Source organism: Quercus robur, chromosome 7 (assembly GCF_932294415.1).
Source record: "Quercus robur chromosome 7, dhQueRobu3.1, whole genome shotgun sequence".
In the NCBI taxonomy this organism is placed as follows: domain Eukaryota; kingdom Viridiplantae; phylum Streptophyta; class Magnoliopsida; order Fagales; family Fagaceae; genus Quercus; species Quercus robur.
Genome location: NC_065540.1, coordinates 32,800,033 through 32,814,195, shown reverse-complemented (window position 1 = coordinate 32,814,195; position 14,163 = coordinate 32,800,033). Strand labels below are relative to the sequence as shown.

Genomic DNA, 14,163 nt, shown 5'->3' with positions numbered 1-14,163 from the left:
GATGCAAGGTTCCCAGGATTCTTAGGATCCCAAAGCTTCTAGGATCCCATCATCTCAAAGTCCCCATCTTGAATGCACTCCTAGTCCTATCAGGACTGTGTTTCCTCAATCCTTGTCAGATAAAGGTGCTTTGGGAGACACTCCTCTATCCAAACAAACAGGTAAACCTTGTTTCCTTGAAATAGCCTTATATTTTTTACTTTCTTTTCCAGTTTTTCTTGAATTCCCCCTTTTTTTTTTCTTTAGGTCAAACCAGTGAGAAATCTGCTCCCAGTGTTGCCTCTTCTTTAGAATCAGAGAGCTCAGAAGGTGAGTGCAAGCTGCTCCCATCGTGTTTCTTTTTTCTTTCCCCCTTTTTTTTTTATGGCGAAGCCCCCTGCATCTATCCCTTCCTTTAGCCACTTTGCCATTGGTCTTTCACCTTTTCTTCAACTTGCTTTATGTTCCTTCCCAGAATCTTCGGGGAAGTCAGGAGATCAGGAAGAAGAGGTTTTGCCTCAAGAAACTGGAACCGGTTTGTTCTTCTAAATCTGTTCTTCCTTTTCTTTTTTCTTCTTTCTTCCTTTTTTTTTTGAATACTGATACAGGCTTTGCAGGTTCTGAGCCTGTTATCCCTGAAGGAATTGTGAGACCTGTTGAAGTTGCTGACCTTCATCCAGAGCAAAAGGCTGCAAGTCCTCCGGTCTCTGCAAGTGGTGACACGGCGATGGGGGATGCCTCGAAGATGGCTGCCTCAGATCTTGATTCAAAGCTTTCCTCTTTCTTGGCTCGCTTTGATCTTTTGGAATTCAACAGTCTTCCTGCCAGCCACTTTCATGTTTTTGGGTCTTCTTATGGCAGCTTCCTGCGCTTCTCTGTTCCTGTGGAAGGCTTGCCGCTGCTAGAGAGCCTGCTCAAGAGTCACGGGGATTTTACCAGCGGCTTCAGGGGAGGCGTTTTTCTAGCCAATATTTTGATGGAGTTGCTGTGTGCTGTGTTGATTTCCCTAAGGAATTCCTCTGTAGATTCGTTGTCTGAAGAAAAGCTTCTGGAGTGGAGAGGGGTGGTGCAGGACCTTCTGGAGGCCAAGTTTAATTTGTCTTTTCTGCTGGATCACTTGCGTCTGCTGGCTCATATGCTGTTTCAAAGGCAATCATTCAAGAGTATAGACACTGAGATAGCTGTTGCTAAGGAAGCTTTGGCTCATGCTCACAAAGTTTTACAAGATTTGAAAGTCAAGCGGCAGAGGATCCTTTCTACTTTGGCTGTTCCTGCTATTTCTCCAGATGCCTCTTTGTTGGCCGGCCTCATTCCTTAGCTTTTTTTTTTTCATTTACATGAACAATTTGGGGTTGTATAAGTTTTTTTTTTTTGAACATTGATCTGCTCTTTGCTTTCTCAAAACTGCTTCTTTTTTCTTAGTATGTGAATCTGCCTTTTTCCTTGGATATATATATTGTCTTTACTTTCTCGTGACTCTTTTCTTTTCTGAGTCCTGGACCATGGTTCCCACAGGCTTCACTGTAAGTTCTGGTCCAGGTACCTGGTGATTTATTGTGCAAGTACTGAACTGGGTACACTAGTATCCTTCTCTATGTATGTTTTTTTTTTTTGAGATACGGTCCCAGTTCATGAACTTTGACAGGTTCCCCCTTTGCCAAGTGCTAGGCTAGGTATCCTAGATATTTTTCTTTTATTCTGTGATCCTAGACCTATGCACTTGGGACTGTTTGTGGGATATCTGAAATTATTTGTGAGGTGGATCCTGGGCCATATGTAAAAGGGTATTACATATTCTCCCTTTTTTTTTTTACTCAGGTATCCTTCCTTAAATTTATCCACATTTGGTCTTTGCAGTAAAGAAAAACTTAAATGTTGAAGAAACAGGAATTCCATTAAAACATGATCATTTTTTTTTTTAGGAACAAAGAAAAAGTCTTTTGGTGCAGCATTGACCACAAAGTGTCAATCTATCACATGTTCCTGAACAAAATTATCTTAGACCAGAATTCTTGATAAAGGCTGAAAAATAAAAGGACAAAAATAAAAAAGGAACTTAGCAGATAGTGAAGCTGGTGAAAGGACCCTGAGGTACTGGGGATCCCCTTGTCCTTATGCATAATATTGCTTCAGCCATTTCCCGTTTATGGGTTCTGTTAGGACTGTTCCATCTTCTTTGGCAAGGTAATAATATCCACTTTCATGAGCTGCATTGATGATGTAGGGTCCTTCCCATTTTGGGGTGAACTTGGAAGGCCCTGGCGGGTTCCTCCTCACGTGCTCCGCCATCCTTAGCACTAATTGCCCTTTGGTGAACACTCTTGGGCGTACTGCTTGTGCATATGCTCTGGTCATTCTTTGCTGGTATCTTTGGCTCATTTTCTTGGCCAGTTCTCTTTCTTCTTCTACTCCTTCCAGATCTACTAATCTCTTTTCATTGCTTGCGTCTTCACTTTCTCCCTGATTTTCCTCGAGAACTACCCTTGGTGTAGGAATGATTAACTCCACAGGGCTGATGGCCTCTGTTCCATAAACCAGGGAGAATGGGGAGAATCCTGTGGCTGTCTTTACAGAGCTCCTACATGCCCAAAGCACATCTGCCAAATGGTCACTCCACTTTCCTCCATACTCATGCTTCATTTTCTTAAGGATTTTTAATATTACCCTATTAGTAGCTTCAGCTTGGCCGTTTCCTTGTGGGTAGTATGGGGTAGATCTTCCATGCTTGATGTGGTATGCTTCAGTTAATCCCTTCACATCTTTGTTTATGAATGGGGTTCCATTGTCGCTGATCAATCTTCTGGGGATCCCGAATCTTGTAATGATGTGGTCTCGAATGAAATTTGTTACAGCTGCTCCAGTAGCTTTTTTCAAAGGGATGACCTCTACCCATTTTGTAAAGTACTCCGTGGCTGCCAGGATCCATATATAACCATTGGATGGAGGATTTATGGGCCCTATGAGATCGAGCCCCCAAGTATGAAAAGGCCATGGCGTCGTCATATCCTGTAGGACATTTGGGTGAGTTTGGATTGCATCTCCTAGGACTTGGCAAGCATGACATGTTTTGACCAGCTCCTCAGAGTCTCTTTTCATCGTTGGCCAGTAATACCCCAACAACAGTAACTGCTTATACAGCCTTCTCTTCCCTGGGTGACTTCCACAATCTCCAGAGTGCACCTCTCTGACTACTTCTCTAGCTTCCTTTGGTCCCAGGCACCTGAGGGGATCCCCATGGTATCCCTTTTTGAACAAAATGTCGTACTGCAAGAAATACCTGCATGCTAGTTTTTTGAGCTTGTGGGCCAGTTCCTTGTCAGTTGGCAGGATTCCCTGAGCCGGGTATTCTATGAAAGGAACCCGCCAATCTTCTGCAATAAACACCGCGTAGTTTTCTTCTTTATCGATTGCCAAACGACATTCCTTTCATTTCCCCTGTATGATTGCTGCTTCCTTGTCCATATCTGGCCAGTAATACCCCATGCGTTGCATCCTTCTGTATAGGCTGACTTTTTCTGCAACTCCACATGCTTGGGCGTGTAATTCTTCTAGTTTCAACTTTCCTTCCTTCTCGGTGATACATCTGGACAGTATTCCTCCTGGCAGTCTTCTATACAATTCTCCTTCTATCTGAGTGTAATCCATTAGTTTTTTGATGTTCCCTCTAGGGCTCGCCTCTTTCATCTTTTCTTTGACTTCGTCCCTCCAGTCCCACTGTTTGGATTCCCCGGGGTACATCCCTTGGAGGATCCTTACAATAGAATGTTCCTGCCTTCCTATTTTTATCAGCGTATCCCTTCCATTAAATGGTATTTGGGATCCCAGGGTGGCGAGAGCATCTGCAAACCTGTTTTCACTTCTTTGAGTGTATTCTATGCTGAAAGTTTGAAATTCCATCTCCAGCCTTTGTGCCCAAGTCCTGTAGGCTGCTAAACTTTGCTCCCGTAGTGCAAAGTCACCTTTCACTTGGGAGACTACAAGATTAGAATCTCCCAGCACTCTCATATGTTTCACTCCTATGCTGAGTGCTATAGCCAACCCAGTTAAGTATGCCTCATACTCAGTTGTATTATTAGAGCATGAGAAACGAAGTTTGAAAGACAGGGGCATGATATCCCCATTTTCGCAGCTCAGTACAATTCCTACCCCATTTGAAGTTGCTGTAGCTGACCCGTCAAACCTCATGGTCCATTTCTTCCCTAGGATCTCCATCACTGCTACCTCACCAGGGATTTCTTCGCTCAGTGGGCCTTCTTCCTTTCTTGGGAATTGAGCTAGCAAATCTGCTATGGCCTGGCTCTTGACAGCCTTGGGGGTTCTTATACCTATATCATATTGTGAGAGCAACACTAGCCATTGTGCTATTCTTCCCGTGAGAAGGGGCTGGTGCAGGAGTGCTTTTATGGGGTGAGACTTGGTTACCAAGAGGATTTGGTGAGCTGAGAAGTACCTCTTCAACCTTTGGGATGCATAAACGATTTTTAGGCAGGCTTTCTCTATTCTGGGGTACCTGGTCTCGGTATCCTTGAGTGTTCTGCTTACATAATATATGGGCTGCTCATTTCCTTGGTCATCTTCTTGTGCCAGCAAAGCTCCTATTGCCTGAGAGTTTGATGCTAAGTATAGCAACAGAGGTCGCCCACGTACTGGTGCCTGGAGGGTGGGCAGATGGTTCATAATGCCCTGAATTCTTTGAAAAGCTTCCTGCTGCTTTGTTCCCCAGGTAAATTCATTTCCCTTTTTCAATAGTTTGGATAGGCCTGCTGTAGCTGAGGCTAAACCAGGCACAAACCTCCTAATATAGGAGACCCTTCCCAGGAAGCTTTTGAGTTCCCTAACAGTAGTTGGTCTTCTCATCGTGGCAATAGCTGTGGCCTTGGCTGGGTCCACGCTTATGCCTTTGTGATGTACCAGGAACCCAAGGAACTTTCCAGCAGACACTCCAAAGGCGCACTTCATGGGGTTCATACGTAACTTGTATTTCCTGCATCTTTCAAAGACTTGCTCAAGTACTTGGAAATGTCCTGTTCTGGTTTTTGACTTGACCACAATATCGTCTACATAATCTTCCATCTCCTCATGCATCATGTCATGGAAAATGGCTGTCATGGTCCGTTGATACGTAGCCCCCGCATTTTTGAGGCCAAAGGGCATTACAGTGTAGTAAAAGTTCCCAATCGGAGTTCTGAATGCCGTCTTCTCTGCATCTTTGGCTGCCATGCAAATTTGATTGTATCCACTGTACCCATCCATAAACGAGAACATTGAGTTTCCTACAGCTGAATCTACAAGGAGGTCGATATTGGGCAAGGGGAACTCATCTTTAGGACATGCCTTGTTCAAGTTGCGAAAGTCTACACAGCAGCGGATTTGACCATTTTTCTTCTTCACAGGTACAATGTTGGAAAGCCATTTTGGGTGTTGGATGGGTTTGATAAAACCAGCCGTTAGTAATTTCTTGACCTCTTGGACTATTTGAGCTTCTACCTCAGTGTGGAAGACCCTAGCTGGTTGGACTACTGGCCTCACCCCTGGTTCCACATTAAGAGAATGGACTACCAACTCCGGGTCTAGACCAGGCATCTCATCATAGGTCCATGCAAACACATCTCTGTATTTTTGAAGTAAGGTTACCAGTTGTTCTCTTTCTTGAGCCACCAATTGACTGCTAATGAAAACAGGTCTTCGGGATCCTGGTTCTGTTCCCAGGTCTACTTCCTTTAGTTCTTCCTCAGGCTGAATCTGGGCCTCCTTAACTGGTTCTTCTGGGATTTCTTCCCAGGCCATCATGCAGCTTGGTGGTTCGGGACCTTCCTGCACAATGCATTCGGGTCCCGCGCACCTTCACAAACGATAAATTAACCTTCCCCCAGGTTCCCGCACCACCACACATTCTCGGGATCTTGAAGAGCTGGGCTCCCTCTTTTGTCTTTTTCTTTCTAAAAGGTTTCTCAGGTCACGGGTGCCCCTTCCTCCTTCTTCTTCTTCTAGGATAGGTGCCCCCGGGGTGGGGTTCTCATCATCTGGCTCCAACTCATCATCTGGCTCCAACTCATCATAAAACATCGTTTCTGCAAAGTTCACTTCTCCCTGGCTGAAAGGATTATGATTGGCAGGGATCCTTATGGGCCTCCCATTCAGTCTCCCTTTAATGCATTGATGGAACGTGGATGGAATAAGGCGATGTTTATGAAGCCACGGGCGTCCCAGCAGCACGTGATAAGAAACTTCTGCATTAATCACATGAAACCTTGTCAAAGCTACTATTGGCCCTACCTTTAAGGCTAGCTGCACGTATCCTTCTGTTGATTCCACCGATCCTCCAAATCCTGTTATCTCCATGGGGGTCCCCAGGATCCTTCTGTCGACTAAGCCAACAGCTTCCAGGGTACTTAAGGCAATGAGGTTGAGTGATGCCCCCGTATCCACCAGTGCTCTTCTGACTTGAACACCGTTTATGGTGGCCATGAGATAAAGGGGTCTACGGTGGTCTGGGTGCTCAATTTCCATGTCTTCATCAGTGAAGGTTATTGCATTGGTTGTTTCCAGGAAAGCTCGACTAGCATGTGACTCAGCTGTAAAGCATTCCATCCCTGAATCTGCTGCTATGCTCATGAGAGACTCTGTGGCCACCCTTCTTGCTTCTGATCCGAATCCTAATTGATTGAATAGTGACCTGAACTTAGGATTCTTCTGGAGGGTTCTGACTGTGCTCGGGTGGAAGGATCCTTCAGATTCTGCTGCTTCTGCTGGGTTCCCGTGTATTACTACTGCTACCACCCCTTTCCTTTTGTGGTTAGGCAAGGGGTTCCTCTGCACTTCTGGCTCCTTCTGAGTGAGTTCCAAGGTTCCTTCCCTCAACTTTTTGTGGAAGAGCCTGCGAAGGGTCCAGCAGTCCTTGGTGGAGTGCTTCACATAATTATGGATTCTGCAAAATAAAGGATTCTTCCTTTCTTCCTCGGTTGGTGGCCTGGACACAGTGAATGGCCTGACAACCCCATCTCCAATCCATTTGTCTAGGACATGGCTTAACTCCTCAGCTGTGCATTGGATCACTGGTGGTTCCTCAAACACCTTCCCATCTGGTCTCTTCCTTTTCTTTCCTGCTGATGCTGTCATAACTTGGGACGCGGGCAGCCTTTTTGTTCTCATGGTTTGCGCTGTCCTTCTGGTTCTCTGTAGCAGGTCAGCAAACTGTGTGATACATAAATTTTCAAGGTTGAGTCTGTAATCAAAAAGCATGTTGGCTATACAGGTTTCCACGAGCTCCTTTTCTTCATGGTCTCCATAGCAGTCTAGAGACACATCTTCGAATCTTTTAATAAACTGAACAGGATCTTCTCCAGGTCTCTGCCTCACCATCTGCAAGTTCTGGAAAGTGATTTTGTCTTCACCAGGGTAATATTTGGCCCAGAATTTTTCCATCATCTCATCCCAGGTCTTGATGGACCCGGGTCTCAGCGTGGTGTACCAGGTGTATGCCCTATCCACCAAAGATTTAGCAAATTCCCTTAGACATAATTCTTTGTCTCCTGCATAGGGGCCCATAGTGTGGACAAACCTGCTCACATGTTCCACGACACTTCCATTCCTGCATATGGTTTGCCAAGAAGTTCTGGAGGGAATGGGGGATCCCGAGAGAATTGCTTGGGGACCCCTGAGAGTTTTTCCCTTTCTTGCTCCAGGAGGGCATTGACGTCTGCTAGTGTCAAATACTGAGGGTTGGCTCTTCCTCCCACTGCTGACCCTCCGTCTGGCTGGGTCCCATCTTGGTGGCCAGTAGGGGGAATGTTGTCTCTGACTTCCTGTGTCCTGCCTTCTTTGAGAAGACGAACTTCTTGCTCCAGATCCTTTAACATTGCTGTCATCCTGGCCATTAGGTCTGGTTCCTGTCTTGCGTGTCTTTGTTCCGACACAACCTCCTGTTCCACCAAGGGTATCCCACCTCCTTGCCTGGAGACTTCCTCGTTTTCTCCTACAGGCTCAGAGGCCGTAGGTGGCACATTAGTTCCTTTGCTGTTTCTTTGTCTTGGAGGCATTCTCTGTGAAAGGATTGTTTCTTCCTTCTTCTTTGCCCAGTCCCCAGTGGAGTCGCCAAAATGTGAGAGTGTCTTTTTTCGGGATACTCAGGCCCAAGGATCCCGAGCCTGAGTGAAAAAGAAAGGATTTGGTGGACTAGGCCTTGACTCACCGCAGCTAAATGGCTGTTTAAGAATCAAGTGAATGCAGAGAATACTCCTGACAACATACAAAAAAAATGACAAACAAGGATATCAAGGAGTGCCAAAAATTAACAACGTAAGCTCAGAAAGAAAGAAAGGCAGGATTAGCAAGACGATAAAAAAAAGTACTGTGGGGATCCTGGGAATTATGAAACAGTATTTCATTAAGGCATTATCTGTTTGATTACAGAAAGCTCACTAGGACGTGATACAAGGTCCAATCGAGCTCAAAAATTGCAGCCTTGAATGGCTATTTCAGCCTTCAAAACTTGCGAAGTTTGATTCTCGTTGAATCCGAGTATGTACCATAGTTGCTTTTACAGGATATCGGGAAGCAGTATTCGTTTTTCCCTTAGTAATTTTCTTTCTGCACAGATTTTCTGATAGTTTTTCCTAAAGAATCTATTCTTTCTTCTGTTTCTTTCTTTTTTTCTCGCTGCCTTCTTCACAACCCATCCCCTCCTTTTATAATGGAGTTTTCTGGGCGTCCCGGGGAACCATTGGTTCCCCTGTTTTGCTTTCCTGCGAACAGAGCACGTCTTGTCCCTGTTGTCTTGGTAAGTCCCTTTTCCGCTTCTTCTTGTTCTTTCCTTCTTTCAGTTCTGATTCTTTTGAAAGCTTCTTGTTGGCTATCTTCTTTGGGAGTGCTGAGGTATGCCCTTCTCGGCATCCCCACTTCTGGTGCCTTCAGCTTTTCCTTTTCTTTCCTATTTGGGCGGAATCCCATCCTGCCTTTTTTAAAGATCGTTTGTTGTCATCCTTCTTCCCTGTCTTGGTTCCCCGAGGACTCTTCTGTCTGTGCCGTGAGAAGTCGCTCGCGTTTTTTGTTTTTCTTGTTTTTCTCTTTCTTTTTTCTTTCTCTGTCTTCTTTCTATCGAGCTGTCCCGATCTTCCTTCTTCTTTGTGCCTAAAAGGATCTGCGTCTATTGATGGTGCCTGAGGATCCTTGCTTCTTATATTTTGCCGTGATCTTTTTTGGATGCTTTTCTTTTCTGGGCTTCGGGATCCTCTGGACCTTTCGTATAATCCCTTTGGACTTGGCTTGGTTTTTCCTTCTGGGCTTAACTCATTCTTTTTGGGCTTAGCTTATTCTTTCTTGGGCTTATTTTACTATGATTTTTTTTAGACCTCAACAATGATTTACTAAACTTTGAGCATCCCCAGCCTCAACATTGAGTAACTTTTGCTTGTTCATTACATTGTAGCAATCTCATTTTATAAATCCAACATTTTTAAACCCTCTAGCTTTCTTAGCTAAATAGGTATATGCGCTTATTGTTCTTATACCCGCTTCCTTGAAAGTTTTTATTACACCTAACTGAGCATCAGTTATTTTTTGATTCAACCTTAGAAACGGTTTTTCTTCTGGTTTTGCAAGTTCATGATTATGATTAGAATTAAAGTGAGTAACCTTCCACTCACCATCTGTCACTGTAAATAGGATACTCGCTTCACAACCAGTCTTAGTTTGTAATTTATTGAACTTCTTATCATCCAAATGGTCATTATCTCGGGGGAATCCCTCTTTTGAACACACATACTCTCGTTTTCTTATACCATCTTTTGAATATTTGGGTTTTTCTTTTCGAATACTAAACCCAATTCGTATGGCATAATCATTGTACAATTTATATGCTTCATCCTTATTGTGTACCGCCATTCCAAGCAAATTTTCAATATCTTTAAGGTCTTCATCATTGACTCTAATATCTATGATTAATAAAAACCATTGTGATTATAAAACACCACGAAATATGTTTATACGGGAACTCAAATCAAAAGCATCTTAAAAAACAAGAGTGATGAGAATGGTGTGTGTACAAACTATTAACCCATAAGAAATAGTTCATTTTTTTTACTATTCACATTTTTGAATTTTATTAAATAGTTAAAGGAAACACCACAAACACACACACACACACAAAAGGTAGAGGGAATGCGTTTTAACACAAAGACACATCATAAACTTATAAAAAATTATCCTCTTTACATCTATAAACTAGATAGGAAGCAAACAACACACACACACACACACACACACACACACAAACACACACACACATATTTAGTATACTTTGAAAGCTTGAAAATGTGTTAAAACACAAGAGCTTGTTTAGACCCCAATTAAAAATTATGACTAGATTGCTTTTACTCTAACTTAAGTGTGGAACAAGAGTAAATGAGGCGCAATAAACCGATAACTACTCTAGTGCATAAACATGAATAACAAACAATAAATATAAAGCACAAGAGTAAGGGAAGAGAGAATGCAAACATAAGATAACACGCCGATATGTAATCGAAGAGGAAACTGAAGAACTTGGTGAAAAACCTCTCCGCCACCCTCCAAGCAGTAATTGATCCACTAGACAATCAGTTAGGATACATGGGTTAGCAAGAGACCCTCTAAGCCTAATCTACCCGATGTACCTAAGCCTTTGAAACTCCTACTCCAACAAGGCTTCTCGGAACTGTGTCTTGTCTAGCTCTTCGGATTCCACAATATGTTTGATTGCATCTGCCAAGCCTCACCGGCTTCTTTTGGCAATTTCCGAAAGTTTCCCAAGCTCCAAAACACTCTCTACATTCTGAATAGGTGTAGGTTGTGTTTGGGTACAAATCTCCTCTCAGGGCATGACAATGGGAAAGGGAAGGAGAAGAGGCTACAATGATTTCTCACTAAGGATGAGTAGCTCTCTCTCTAAAAGATGGGTGTGTGTGTTGTAGAAAACCTATCTAGGGTTTTTCTCTCTGAATAGCCTCCTTTACATTTGTGGGTAATAAGGATATATATATAGTATGGGTGAAGGGTAGGTTTTTCACTTTGAATAGCCTTCTCTACATTTGTGGGTAATAAGGATATATATATAGTATGGGTGAAGGGTAAGAAAGTCACTCTTGAAAATCCTCTAGGCAGAATGTTTCGCGACTACCTCACGGGAAGGCCTTACCCACGAGACACTTGCGAAAACGACAGCGTGGCACGACTCTTCAGCTTCCAATCATATGCTCCACACATGCCCTTTTCGCAGGAACCCTTCTCGTGAACTAGTCGCAAAATGCACTGATCTTCAATTAAGCTTGAGTCTTCACGAACTTAATACTAAACCCAATACAATAAAATCCCACAAAATACAAGGAACAAAATTAAAGTAATTACAACACTTTTTGTCATGGAATAAAGCCAACATAAAACATAGTTGTAAATCACAACTTTACATGCTCATATTGGACTTTTATCAAATACATAGAAGGCACCAATTAATAAACTAGATAGATTGAAAATAGAGCAAGAAAAATAAACATTGAAGAGTGAAATGAGTTTTTGTTAAATACCTTGATCAATCATGATTAGCTACAATGGTGGAGTTTGGATAACCACCTCAAACAATCCGGCAATGCAAAAGTAGGGATATGATATTTGATGATGATGAATTAGATTTATGAAACTTAGTTCATGACTATCAAAATTAAAAAAAGTTGACATTGAGAAGGATTTGTATTGCAAGAAGATTGAAAATTTTCGTGCTTTTTGAAAAGATAACTTGGATTCAAAAGAGAGAATTGTTATTGGCGAAAAACCCAAATAAAGGAGGGAATGAAACTATTCTATTATAATGGATATGTGTGGGTTTGGTTTGCTTTGGTGGTTTCGGTTAAAGTGGTTGGTGGCTTAACTTTGGTTTTGGTTTTAAGAGGTAAGTTGGTTAGACTAATCCAAACTAGAGTTAATTTTGTATTTATTGTGTGGTTAAAGCTGACATTAGCTAATTGTCCAAATGGTAGATCACCATTGGCTGGGAGGACCACATCAGCACATCCATGTGGTCCTCCGTTGTGGCTAATAATTTCTCCAAGATAACCATTGTACATTACACCACCAAGGCATGGGAGAATGCATATGCAATTGGATCTAGTCCCTACACGTGGAATGGCTGTGAGCAAAGGAAAAGGAAGTGTTGGCTAGAAGATCCTATTCTTGGTCTGTGTTAAAGGTGTGACAACCTTGAGAAGGAAGTAAGATATGCACCTGACATGGTACTCAAGCACTCACAAAAAGGGAGATAGTGACTTTCTAAGGTCAGTAGCTATGAGGACACCCCTTATTGGTTGAATGCATGTTGGACCACTTAAGAGACATGTGAATCATTCACAGTACTCCTGATGTCCCTCTCAATGTCTAGGGTTTGTTTCCTAAGCAGTGGCAAAGTTGCCTATCCACGAGCTCCAGTGCCACGTTGGTGCAATCTTTATCCTCTAGTTAGCAAATAATATCACAGCTATGAAAAGGTCCAAAATAAGAAAATGATGACTTGACACTTGTCCTTGTACTCAACCATATTCCTTAGATTATAAGAGGAACATGCAACTGTAATTTAGGGCAAGAACCCAAGTAGATATTTGGAGAAGAGAGTAAAAAGTTGATAAGATAGGAAGGTAGAAAATAAGGTCTCTTTTTAAGGAAGAACACCCTTATTGTATAAGAGTGACCTCTTTTTGCCATATAATACAAAGCTAAGCTGAGCAAGAACATTCCATTCTTGCTCAAATAGTGGTTTTTCATCCCTTTTTCAGGGTTTTTCAAGTACATCTTGTTTCCCTTTTTACGTTCTTGATATCACTTTCTTCTTCTTTATCGTGTGTCATGTCAAAGCTAGCATCTTTGTCACGTAGAAGCTTTTTCATGTAGATGTACTGTTAGATAACTTATTTTATTCCTTTATATAAGCTCAAATCTAACTTGCACATACATTTTTGGCGACCCCACTGGAAAATCTTTGGTTATTTCCCTTTAAGTGTGTTTTTGTTGGGTTGTATACCTCTGTTTTACTGTTACTTTCTCTATGCCTCTTAGGAAGAAAGCTACGGGGGTACTAATTGGTGTGGGTGAAAACCATTAGTTAGAACCAAGTGCAAATCACATATCTATGCACTCTGAAGGCACAAAGTTCTCTGGTGAGGCTGGTCATCCCGAGAATAGGAATATCATGTCTGCCAATGAAGACCTTTAGTGTTCTCAGGCTACTATATGGGTAGAGTTCTAGCTAATACCGCAAGCCCCCAGGGTGGTCAAGGTCCTCAAGGATCTCTTTACTTAAACAAGGAAGATATTTCTATTATTTTGTTTGAAGCCAAGAAGATGGATAGTACTGTTTATGTTGACACTAGACCTCCTTATCCTAAGGAGGTAGTTGGAAAGCCCTATCCTGTTAATTACACTCCTCCTAACTTTCCCAAGTATGATGGCATGACAGGGAATGCTACTGAGCACATCAGGTGGTATGTATATGCATTGGCAACTCACTCCCATGACCAAGAGTTGAGGCCCAGGGAGTTCTCTAAGTCGTTAAAAGGCCGTGCTTTTACTTGGTACACTAGTCTTGCACTAGGGTTGGTCTTGAGTTGGAATGACTTGGCAATGTAGTTCATGAAAAAGTTCTTTGCTTTGGAAGAAAAGCTCACGTTGTTAAATCTACAACACGAAAAGCAAAGGATGGCTGAAGGGTTGTTCGAGTACATTTGTAGGTTCAGAGACCTTTCTTTGTTGTGCTATGACCTTGTGGAGGAGGAAAAGCTGGTGGATGTTTGTATTACAGGTATGCTATATGAATATCGGCCTTATCTAGAGAATCTGTTGATTTCCAACTGTACAAGGCTTGTAGAGGCTTTGAGAAGAACAAGTATGTTTGTGAGGAAACCTTCAATGGGCTCGACTTCACAGGCTGCGAGTACACCTAAACAGCCTTGAAGAAGAGAAGGCAAGAAGGTAGAAGTTGCTGTAGGAGAGGAGCCTAAGAAAGTAGTCAAAAATAAGAAGAGGGAGAGAGGTGGTATTCCCCCTCCTTTTACTGTTTTCACTGAGAAGTTATAAAGCATCCTAGAAGCTTGGCTGAAAGATGGTGTAGTGGTGTTGCCTAAATGCAAACGTGAACCCACAGAGGAAGAAAAATGAAGTCCACTT

The 14,163-nt window shown here is 42.6% G+C and overlaps 1 protein-coding gene across 1 annotated transcript; it reads right to left on the bottom strand.

Annotated features, from left to right (window-relative positions):
* Nucleotides 1-9,411: 9,411 nt before the first annotated feature.
* On the bottom strand, nucleotides 9,412-12,887 carry LOC126691276 (protein FAR1-RELATED SEQUENCE 5-like). Its single transcript, XM_050386332.1, has 2 exons — nucleotides 12,791-12,887; nucleotides 9,412-9,911 (listed from the first exon to the last, which is right to left on the bottom strand). The coding sequence occupies exons 1-2, from the start codon at nucleotides 12,885-12,887 to the stop codon at nucleotides 9,412-9,414; spliced, it is 597 nt and encodes a 198-aa protein (XP_050242289.1).
* Between the last annotated feature and the right edge of the window lie 1,276 nt (nucleotides 12,888-14,163).

What these genes read in the sequence shown, in the direction of transcription:
- LOC126691276 (XM_050386332.1), bottom strand. Translation starts at nt 12,887, where the DNA reads ATGAAAAAGCTTCTACGTGACAAAGATGCTAGCTTTGACATGACACAC. An exon ending in CGTAAAAAGGGAAACAAGAT is followed by an intron (nt 9,912 to 12,790) that starts GTACTTGAAAAA and finishes TATTAATCATAG; the next exon opens with ATATTAGAGTCAATGATGAA.